This window comes from Chelmon rostratus, chromosome 20 (genome assembly GCF_017976325.1).
Source record: "Chelmon rostratus isolate fCheRos1 chromosome 20, fCheRos1.pri, whole genome shotgun sequence".
NCBI classification, from domain to species: Eukaryota; Metazoa; Chordata; class Actinopteri; order Chaetodontiformes; family Chaetodontidae; genus Chelmon; species Chelmon rostratus.
In genome coordinates, this window is record NC_055677.1 from 15,943,092 (window position 1) to 15,955,335 (window position 12,244).

General features: G+C 43.6%; 1 protein-coding gene across 2 annotated transcripts in view; it reads right to left on the minus strand.

Moving 5' to 3' along the window:
• LOC121623719 (partitioning defective 3 homolog) overlaps nucleotides 1-12,244 on the minus strand; it is a 323,624-nt gene that overhangs the window by 113,554 nt on the left and 197,826 nt on the right. For both annotated transcript variants that reach the window (XM_041961133.1, XM_041961132.1), the window contains exon 16: nucleotides 6,191-6,377. In XM_041961133.1, the coding sequence (XP_041817067.1) occupies nucleotides 6,191-6,377 (187 nt within the window). The remainder of the gene's footprint in view (nucleotides 1-6,190; nucleotides 6,378-12,244) is intronic.

Here is a 12,244-nt window from a genome sequence, read left to right on the forward strand (position 1 = left end):
GCTGAATGGGAGAGCGACTGACCAGGCAAAGAGGATATTTTGGTTTGTGTGGCAAGTGTGTGTGTGTGTGCAGGTTACTTTGGTATCACTCATGCTGAGATTCACCTGCACTCCTGTCACAATCAGGCAGTGTAGGGCACAACTACACACACACACACACCGTGCACAACACAGGAAGCCGTAGATAAACACCGTCAAGGTGAGCCCAGAAATGAAAGCGTGTATGACATGCTTGTAGCAAAGGCGCGCTGCTGAGACATAGTAAATATTCATAAAGCCAGAGGGGAATATTAGCATTTAAGGAAAAAAAATGCTTGCAATTATTGCTTGTTTGCGCGTGTGTGGGTTACCTGATATCAAAGTCACTGCTAACCTAAATGGGCATTTGAGATTAGTCAAATAGTGTGTGTGTGTGTGTGTGTGTGTGTGTGTGTGTGTGTGTGTGTGTGTGTGTGTGTGTGTGTGTGCATAAACACACTTTTTTTTGCATCCATATGTAGTTATGCTGATAGCCTGTTGGGAAAAACACATGTGCTTAATAGAGCACTTGTGATTCTTACTTATATTACTGATGATGGAGACTATTAGGCAGTCAACTAAAGTAGGCAGTCTGCCTGCAATGTTAGCTTGGAAGTTTGTTTGTTCATGTCTATGCGGACCTTTTCCACTTTATATGTTAATTTGTGAAATTGTTTACCAGCCAATGTGTATCTAAACACTCGTGAGACTGAGCGCGTCTGTGCGGCAGTGTGCGTGTGTGTGTGTGTGTGTGAGCGGATGAGTGTGTATGTTTGTCTCGAGTCCTTTTCCATCTCTGCTGGTCGGCAGACTGTGTCAGAGCTGCCCGGGAAATGATGTTTCCACCTGTAACATCTCACAAAGACAGAGAAGGACACAGTCTAGCTCTCTCTCTTTCCATCTCTCTTGCTGTCCATTTCTCTTCCCTCTCACCTTAATGAGAATCGACACCTATCCTCCACTCTGTCAGCGTCACCCAGGGCCAAGCCATGGGGACGGTAGCAGTCTAGCTATATCAGGGTTGTGACAGCGCACCTAGAGGTCCAAGTGCGGAGTGATTTCTCCTTTTTTTTCAGGTTACTTCTATCTGCTCATCTGTCCATCACACCTCCTGAAGCCAGATAGCTTTTGAACAGGTTTCACTGTATGGGGACAATGAAAAAATTTGTATCCTCCAACATGTAATGGTTCTTACATTTATCTAATTAGGGCTTACGCTCTGATCATTTTTTGAAGAAAAAGTACTTCAACATTATTTAATCATGCCAAGATTCAAAAGCCTTGTATTCCAACAGACAGTCACACAATCAAATCAACCATAAGAACAATACGTAAATGAATAAATTACACCATATCAATCACATCACACGCAGCCATTATCTGATTTTGGCTGGATATGCCTTCTTTCCTCCTGAAAGTAGTAAAATTTAATTCAGGTGGTATGCAGGGCAGTTATGATAACAGTGGTTGGTATGGTAATAGCAGCCTGTGCGCCACAGGCTAGCTGCTAGTAGTTAGTTCCTGAGTCTCAGTGATGTTGCATAATGCTTCCTAAACTTCAGACTGATGAGCATGCTGCAGACACCCCCACCTTTTTTCTGCACTTCACTGCCAACTCAGAATACGCAGTACTCTCACCTCCCGTCCTCACATGAGTTAGAAGACGGTGTGTTCACGATTTAGGAAGAGGTAGTGCTGCTGGAGCTGAAAGACAAGGTGTGCTTACGGCAGAAACAGACCTGTCTCTGTCAGCCTGTGGGCGCTGTGGGGGCTGCAGCTTCCCCTGCTGGCTGGAGTAAGACACAGTGGTATCATTTGACCTTTTTAAATCATTTTAAACTTTAGCAGCTTCCTTTCAAGTGCTGGCAGATGCATAACTCTGGTGTTCAAGTGTGGAAGATACAGTGCATTTGAAGGATATACAATATCTGGTTTTCAACATATCCTGACATAGCCTGCCTTCAGCAGAAGCTGCTGTCATATTAAACCTAAAAAGTAAACTAAAACTAACTAAAAAAATAGGCTACATGGGAAAACGCACAGGAGCTAAGTTTGCTGCAGGTTTAAATATCCTTCGATTGATAATATCTACTCTTTTATGAACTTCCAAACTTTAAATGCAAATTTCAGATTTAACTATCGAATGTGTACAACAGCTGCCGTTGTTATTCTAAACATTAATACACGCCCACACGTACACGGTCGTGGATGTGCACGGATCGATGGCAGCCCCCTTTAAGCAGCTAAATGAGCAGGAAAACACAGTGGGTTCACTGAATAAAATAGCTCAAGGAAGCCGAGCAGCTCTGTTGTGGGGAGGAGGCACATTCTCAGTCTCTCAAAGAGCCTCATCTTCAAAGTCAAGTTGCTTTGCTTCAGCACTTTGTAGGTAAGGGGTTCACACTCCTCGTGGTGCTCTGACAAACTTCTCCTGAGCAGGGGACTTGTGTTTTGTCTTGTGTAGATGTTACATTGCGAGGCAAGCTTGGAAACACTTTTAAAAGCTGCTATTTTTGCTTCTAAAAGACAAAGTTTGTGGCATCTCGGTGAGGATTAGATCAACTACCGAGGGGGCATTGTTATGAAAGGGAAATATTCATACAGGCGTGGGTGCTGGTGCAGTGAAGTGTTATAGTCTCTAGGTGCTTGGGAACGTGGGCTTAATGCACTAGTAGGGAAGCTGATTTGAGCAACTCTTCAAACATCTGAACATCTTTAAATGATGATGGCCGAGATCTTAATTTTCAAGTGATAGCAAAAGTGAACAAGTTTATTATGTGCACACAAACGTAAGAAAGATGTAGATTGGTTCCAAGTTTGAGGGAACAGACACACCCTGCAAGTGCACTTTATCAACTTCTGAGATGAAAAGCAGGTGGAAACCACAAACATTCCTTCTACATCTCAGACAAATCTGCTTGTATTAGGAGCTGCCATGGTTTTACACTAATTTGTGTTTCTGACAGTGTTCCACATTCCAAACCTGTGAGAAAGACCTTTCATCTTCTTATTTATCCAGATTATTCTGCAAAGCCATTATATCAACCAGTGCTTGTTATCTGTTTTACTGTAAATCATTTAGACACAGACCTTCCTGTTTGGCTTTGGATTCAAACTAATGAAGGAGGAGGCAAATACCGCAAAGGGAATTAATGTGACGGGTCAGGACCCAGCGCTCGAATGAACTTGGTGCAGATATGCAAAGCAATAATTTACAACCTTTATTTATTCGGTGAAACCTGATAGAAGACACATGCTGGTTTCCATCACCTCCCTGAATCACATTCACACACCCTTTAACCCTGCACACATCCTGGACTAAGCCAATGCCACCACAGTCTCCATGGAAGCTGCACCACTCATTCTCAGGATTTGAACCACTTCCATGATACTCAATACCACCTAACTGATAAAAGGGAGTAGAGGCATTAATAATAATACTAATAAAAGAGTCTGTAATACAGTTGCAACAAATAAAAGCTCGGGTATCTGTATATAACCATTTTAACAGAGATTTAAAAGCATGGGGTTGTAATATTTATAGCCTGTTTTATGTTCATTTCAGGCCCGTAAAGCTGATGTGGTTCATACGGTTCATAACAACAGGACAGCTCTAAGTACCTGCAAGAGAAAGCAAAACAGCCACAACAGTACAAGGTGAACAAACAAGAAGCGTGTGTGCACGAGAACACACACCCGTTAAATACTGGCTAGGCATGTCAAGGAAAAAACAAAAGTAGGTCAATTTATGTGTCTTGTGTGAGATGGGATTTCTGCCGGCAAAACAACGATTTATCTTAGGGGCCTAACACAGTAACACGTGGGCTCCCATTCAATAGAAACCTGCTGAGGAGAAGACTGAAACAGAGGGGAAATATATTAAAGGGAGAGATGAGAATGCACATTTACAAACAAGAGGGAAGCTAGGGAAAAGAAAGGCGAGAATATCATAAAATAACACGAAGCATCCTTATAATAGATGTTTGTATACTCGAGTTGCTATTTACCTTATACGAACCACTACCAGATGCTAAAATGACCTTTTGATTGCCCCTACATTGATAGAGTGAAGTAAGCTGAGGTGAAATTAATTTTACAAGCAACTGGCTCCTTTTTCTGTGTGCGTACAGAAGAAAAGGAGCAGAAGTCACATACAGAGGAAATACATTAACGAAGGGAAACACAAAGAGTCGAGAAAGAGTTTGATAAATTCCACAGGAAAAAGCAAGAATTGCAGTAATTCTACAAGCCAACCAGCCACTTTTGTGCTTTGTGTATGCACTGTAGGTGTATAGCTGTGGCCTTGGCACGGCAGCCACCCATGAGGGAGGAGGGCTGAATAATACTGGAGGCCAGAGGTGAGACTTTCACAGCTCTGCACAATACATATTCAATACGTACAGGGCCCTGGCTGCACTGTTGCAAGAGCTTAATTAAAAAGTAACAGTTCCAATACATTGGAGTCTGGCTGACCCACATCCCCTGCTGGCTCAGTATGCCTGTTAACACTGTGTGTGTGTGTGTGTGTGTGTGTGTGTGTGTGCGTGCGTGTGTGTTGGAGGATGTTGGGGGCACTTGAAAAGGAAAATGAGAAACAGCTACAGTCAGTCAGAAAAAGGATGCAGGCTTGGTGCGTTTAAGCAGATGTAGCGTTTGAGTAAAAGAGAATGTGTGTGTGTGTGTGTGTGTGTGTGACTTTGAGTACATGAATTATTCACAATAACCTTAGGCAGTAGTATATAGCACACTTCTGCCTCATGTGCACACGGCACGCACGTGCATGCCTTGTATGTGTATGTGCGTGTGTAAATGGAGAGCGTGTGAGGGAGTCGGAGTGCGGTTCAGCCATATGCTGTGGACCTAATCCACTATGACAAACCTCTGACATCATATGAACAACAGGCATGCTGAGCAAATCTACTCATTCATAATAAATGAGAGAGAGAGAGAGAGAGAGAGAGTAGAGAGTCTCTAGGGAAAAAGAAATAAAATGACTAAAAAAAGAAATAAAAAACAAGCATCTCTATTCTTGGCAGCCAGCATTTCACCTTGAAAAAAAATATAAAAAATCAAGTCTGGAGTTGTCTTGCACAATGCCATTATACATGTGACCTCAACCAGCCAATCATAAGAAAGAGTAACAGTCCTTATAAAATAAAATGTCTCACTATGAAAAGAAAAAGTAATTTAACAGCGAGAAACAACTTAGGTTTTGTGAAAATCAGCAGTCCCTGACTTTGCCATGCAGAGGAGAACAAGGACATGATTGGATGTCTTGTCTTTACATTTCCCGCACCTGAACACTGCAATCATACAGGAAATGCCATCAGTAATTTCAGAGTGAGTGATTATACCTTTAAGGATGAATAGCTATAACTTCTTGTGCTAAAAGGCAGCCTGTGACGACAATAAGGCAGCACAGAGCCGTGCTGCGGTGCTCAAATCATTCTTTCTTTCTTTCCCCTGGCATATAAGGCCTCCTCTGCCTAACTGAGAATCAGTAGTCTGGTAAGGTTGATGAGTTTCTTTTTTTTATTAATATTATTATGAGGGTGCTTAAGTTGGGCTGCAGTGTATCGACGGAGTGGCTGAAATCATACGGGTGGTTGGGGTCGGAGAGGCGGAGGAGCAAGAGTCCCTGGGAGTTTTTTACTCACAGTTTGCCTGCTGCTGCATCCATTATTTAACACACACACACACACACACACACACACACACACACACACACGGTCAACTGCAAAGTCCACCAAATTACTCACATTTTGGGATTCTACGTGTAGCCCTAATGCAGAATTTCATTACTTTTCCCATAACAAACTTCAAATATGATGTGAAGTTGTTATTTCCTGGTTTGTTAAGGCAGATAATCTGAAATGTGGGCAACAACTTTGCAATAACTCAAAATGTATTTACAGACATTTATTTCTGTAAAATCGCATATTTGTATTATTTTCAGCCAATTTCTGCAGAATATTAAATCAAGACATCCGATTCTCTGGTTTGCTGGATCGGTCCGGGACCACTCAGTGGCAGTCCAGAAATTTAATGACCAGCAGCAAACTTGCATAGTAACCTAACCTAAACCTCCTCCACACAGGGCCTGTCTGAAGCCCATCACGTTATAAATAATTCAGTCGACTCCACCGCAAAGTGAGAACAACCCGCTGCTCACCATTCATTCTGACCAGGCAGCTCGTGGATCCAGGTCACCGGGTTCTCTCCCACGAAGCCCATGTCATCGTGGGAACTGGAGGATGAGTGGTCAGAAAGGTGGGGAGGAATCAGGGGCGGCCTATCGTCTTCGATCATCACTATGTCGTCCTGCGGCATGTTCACAGTCGGAGAGAGCTGGTAGTTACCTGAGAGGGAGATGGGGGAGAGAGATTAGATGGCATATGTGACGACGCATATTTGAGTTTCTTCACAAGAATAAAACCCAACATGGCATCAATACTCAAGATTTTTTAAATAACAATTAGTGGAGTCTGACAAGTGTGAAAAAATCTGACTCAAAAAATTTGAGAAAAAACGTCCACATTCTGAAGCAAAGTCAGACATGTGCACACACTCCTCCACAGACATGTCTGTGTAAACACAATAATGGTATCTTGCTTTAGTAATTACCAAGATAATAGTGCATACAGAGATACGTAACTTTGGCCGAGATAATTGCGCTTGATTTTCACATCAGGACATGCCTGAAGGACACCGTAATTTCTCCAAAGGGGTAAATACCGGTGCTTATCAGGCACAATTCTGCAATGCTGTGTGCATGCAAAGATGCTGTGAGACAACACAATAGCTGCTGAAAGGTGGCAGGCTGTGAACGCTCATGAAAATACCCTCAAATGGACGGCGGAGACTCACTTAATGGCACAGTCAAGAAGTTGTAGACCCGAGTAGTTTTATCCATTCTCCTTCACTCCTCTCCAAGGACAAATATGAGCAGAAGAAGAGCTCCCCTGATCTGTATTCTGTCCTGCCTGACCCTCCCCGCTGAGGACTTCTTTGAATCGCTCCTTTTCTGCTCCTCAGGAGTCAAAGTCAATGGGGAACGTGCTGCCGCGGCTGGCACTCGGCAGCAAGGGCAGGAGGAGGGTGGTTCAACGTCATGAGAAGTGGCATTAAAATACAGAGGTGTAAGATTCACGCTGCAAATTGATCAGTGCAGGACTTAAGCGTGGACGCGGACACATAAAGGAAGGGGATCAAAGTCAAGACGAGCGAAGAGACCAAACTTCAACCACACACCTGCTTACGATTAGACAAAGGTTTACAGAAATGCTGGACTTCCTGGTCTTTGCTTTTGTTTCCATTATCGGAGAGCCGCTTTGCAAATCTAATAGCTTAGGAACAATTGTGTGTAATCACTAACAGCAGACAACAATATTTACCCTGGCAGGATCCCAACATGGATCTGAGAGGCATTTAATTTCACTGGGGCCCGACAAATGATAAATGCATATTGTGGAAGTCTGAGCACCAATCAACGCGGCAATGAGGTGTACAGTTTAGTGATTTGAAGAGGAAAAAAAAATGTCAAAGAAAAACAAAGACACAAAACAGCTGTGCAGAGGAGGACAGAAACCAGGATGGGTCCTGCCCAGGAAGCACTGAAGTCCAACGGCAACCAGAAAATCAAGCAGATGTGGTGCATTTCTATCTCGGTTATTTTTCATACGTGTCAGGAGTCTTATCAGTGGCATGTGACAAATGAGATTTATTAGACCTTGTGTGAATACATGAGCCAAACCAAAGGCTTCAGATCCAGCTGTACAGTGGATACACAGGATAACATCACCAATTGCCAGATTTTTTTTTTTTACTTACAAGCCTGATGCTTATTTTTCTAGCCCCACAAAACAAGTTGCTCCATACCATCACCAGAAAACTTTCCCAAAACACCCGCCTCACTACTTACACATCTGTTAATTGACTCTATTGGAAGTCTCCTCGTCTATGGATTGCTCATCGAAACCGGTTAAGATGGCTGCCAACACTGTACAGGTGAAATGAAGGCCATTTCTCACTTGGGCAGCTTGACAGAGAACCATGGGTAATTGAATTCACCTTGTACTGTAAATCAGCAGGCCTGCAGTAATGACAGCGAGAAACTCCAGGAAGTCGGTTAGACTAAGATAGACCTATCACTTACACAGCAGGCAGGCCAAGCAGCTGCGAGTTAAATTATGGCTGTGTATCAATATTCATCATTTATTGTAAGTTATAGTTTTCAGATGATTTTTTTTTTAATATCCACTTTTGTTGTATGAATAAAATACAAAAAAAAAGTCTACTCATTGTGACAATTTCTTTCAAATTGTTCCAGCTTCAATGAAAACTGAACATGGTGAAACCAGCATATGGGAAAAAAATGCAGCCTGCAATCATTACCATTTGTGTATGTTTGTACACGTTTCAATGAAATGTACATGATTTGCAGTTAGTTTGTTATGTGTATCCTATTCTCTAAACAGGCGTTTTGTTTTGTCCTCAGAGTCCTTGCACAAGTTCTCAAACACTCTTCCTTCTGAAATGACTTTGCTCCTCTGTCGTCAGAGTCTCTGCTTCACAGTCAGTTTAGCAAAAGTGCGGCGGTGTCAATAAAAGGTGCCCTGCGGTTGTGTGTCTACAGGGGCCATCCTTATACCAGCCTTTACTTTGCCTTAGCTGCTATGTGGAGTTACCTCTTGGTTGCATCAGCGACACTGAGAATTTCACTCTAGCAGTCACCTGGAAAAGACATCTAGTAGAGTGGCAATAAAAGAAGCTCTGTAGAACGTTTGGTGTATGTTTCAAAGACACAACGCATGGATCTAACATGACTTAAAGGCAATACATAACTCATAATCACCTTCTATTCGCTCATGTCAGCAGGCCACTCTTGCTAACAGAGGACCCAGTTTTAATTAGAAACTCGGGCCAAGCTTCCCTCTCCCAGCTTTATGAAATATTTCCAGTCAGGACCTCTTGACACAAGTAGCCAGCTCTGCAGATGAAGAGTCATTCCACTTGTCTCTTGCTAAGTAGCTAAAGGACACGCGTACTTTTACAAGACGTGGCTCATGGACAGGTACAGTTGGGGCCACGGTGATGATTTGAAAGGTGAAAATAATTAGAGAAACTGCAGCACTTGCCTTTCCGCAGCTGTCAGCACAATAAGCATAGAGGGAAATCACCCACCCACCCGAGCACCCACCCGCAATACTTGTTGTAGCATGAGGCCAGTTAGCTCTGAAAATGACTGTACAGCTGAACTGGGACGAAGAAGCAGACAACACTGCAGCAGGACAAACCAAAGAAAATGACTTGTCGGAACAGTATGTTTACGTGTTAAATTGCTGTTTGGCTCATAAAACTGGACTGAGAATGATAAAAAAGCGCAAGGCAGAGAGAGGAAACAGGCCAAATCTGGAGAGGAAGAAGACTTTTCAACACCTGCAGCAGTGCTTTTGGCACGGTGACGTGCAGATGGAGCCGCTCACTCACTGTTTTAACGCTGTTGTCTTTTACCAGCTCGTCACAGTCGGCAGTGAGGGGGAAAAAGGGGGCAGGTGACAGCACCAGCAGAGACACTTCACTTCCAGCCAGATCGACAGTGTACGTGTGTGTGTGCATGTGTGTGTTGGAGCTCGAACTAGCTGGTGACGAAGGCATGTGAAAGTCAAGGTTGTTTATCATCGAGAGACGATCCTGGATTCAAACAAGTGCTGATGAAATAATGAGTGAACACATTCTCGTCTGTCGTTTTTATCATTTCACTCACGGAAGGTCATCTGAGCTTATTGTTGTCCTTAGGTTTGAAGCATTAGTTGTTCCCCTGCCTAATAGCACCGCGGCAAAAGAACCACAAGCATCTAAATCTGAGCGCTGTGAATGCGATTACTGTTTTCACCAAACCCCAGAACCGCTATCTTGGCCAGAATCAAAATGCTGTTATTTAGCCTGTGATGACCTTGGCAATCCTGAAAACACTGGAGCCTTTCATGCACGCAGTTTGTGGAATGACAGCAAAGGAAAAGGGAAAGAAAAATATTAACATCACAATGCCGTCACAAATGAATCAGCAGTCACACGCATATCTCAGAGACACGTATGGAGGGTCGCACGGGGATAAATATTCCGATTATTCCAGTTGCGATTAATGGTTCACAGAAGCTGGCCCTTTCACAAAGGGGCTATTTGGTATCTTTTAAAGAGCTTCTGATTCATGCTTACCATCGGTGCAGCTGAGGAAAGAGTCATGGCGACATGATTGGACCACTGTGGCCTTTGTCAAAGTGTAATTAAAGATAGCTTCTCATGAGTCATGCTGACAGAAGCAGACACACACGCCACCCACCACCTCAGCAGCCACCATCACAGTCACCATCCTGCTAAAAACAAACACAAGTTGTTGGGTGGGGTTTCCCACAGAGTAATAATACCGTAATGTGAACAAGATCACAGTGATTTCAATGGTTGTTGTTAGAGCATAAGGTTTATTATAACTGGTTTATAGACAACACTGCACCTGAAAAATGCTTTTACCAGTTTGTGCTTGCATGAACTGAGCTTTACACACATAGGCAGTCACATTATAGTCACGCCATCCCATCAAATAGTACAATCAGTGCAGTGCGAAGTCACTCGTTTCCGTGTGCTGATGTACACGCAGCCCCCTGGCCAGCCGTGCTCAGCGTGCGGAAGCTGTTCCGCGATATTGAGGCGGAGATGTTCTTCCTGCCTCCGGCAGAGAGCGAGGACAGAGACAGATGAGCGCTCTGGCACGGGAGGCCACCTGGCTGCATCCATCCGAATGGATCAGAGCTTCACTCTCCTCTTTCTCTGCCCTCTGACCAAGCATTGCCCGTTGAAACATTGAGCTGTGAGGTGAGAGGTCACACTAATAGCCCCACTCCATCTTCTTTCTCCTACACAATTTCCTCCATCTCTGTCCATCACACACTCATACACTTTCCTTTCCTCTCTCTTCTCTCTCTCTCTCTCTCCTTCAGTGGCACTTTGGCCTATTGATCTAGAGGAGAGATCATTAGTTGATCCGCGCTGCCACAGCTATCAGGCCCATACAAGGATTGCAGCTGGTAATCATCCTAAGTACACAGTGGTAAAAACCAAAGACGTGTGTGATGTGTGTATTCATGTTCTCTGGCGTTATGATTGACAAATAGGTAGATACAACACAGGAAAGAGGCTCAGTCGTATTATAGGTGTGTGAATGTGGGATCAGTGGGTCACACATGTTTTGAATGGACTTAATGAAGTGCAAAGTATACAGAGGATATAAACACAACACCGCTTCCTGAGCAGTTCATAGTCAGCCGATGGTTTTAAAAGTGTTTTTTTTTTTTTTTAATCACACTAAATTCTCATATCTACCATCAAAAGCAGTGTGGTTGGTCTGTTTGCTTTCACACCACAAACAGTCCTGACTTTTAAGCATCCTGGTCCGGTTGTTCGGTCTGAAACAGGGCTCGATTGACAGCTTTCACACCAGCCCAAATGAACCGGACTAAATGGGCAAATGCACCAGGGCTCAATTAAACCAAACGGCTCAGGTGTGAAAGCACCCTCGCAGCATTATCCTCTACTCCACGAGGGATTCCCTCATCAGCACAATTGATCAGAACGTTTGGTTGACTGGCTTACTTCCTTGTAGAGGAATGCAACGTCGAGTAGAGTAGAGCAGAGTTAATCAATGATTTACAGGTCCTGGGCTGGGTTGTCGTGGAGACCCCTTTGACCACATCTTGACAAAATGTGACTATCGTTAATGTGTACTTGGAAAACCGATTCGGTTGCAGCTTAATGCTGAAGCATTTCCAAATAACGTATGGGAGTTAAAAGTGCAGCCAAGATGATGTGGCTGCTGACAAAGATGATCTTCCGTACAGCATCAAACTCTGTATGACTCTGTCATACAGGACCATGACGAGATTCAAAGGTTTTTCTATTCCAGAAGTCAACCTTTGAACAGCGTTGAAGGACGAGCCGCCCTCCCATTCAAGTCTGTTATTTAGCTTTTAAATGCCATTTCGGGGAGAATCATCTCCGACCACCTCAACCTTTTCACACAACCACCAGCTACATCAGCTGGAAGCGCAGGAGGAACACGCTATGCATCCACACTAAAGACAAAGATGTACTGTGCACTCGATACCTTTGATTCCTGTGTAACTTGAGGCTAGGAGCAAATATCAAACGAGCCATCCACTAATGAGAAAGC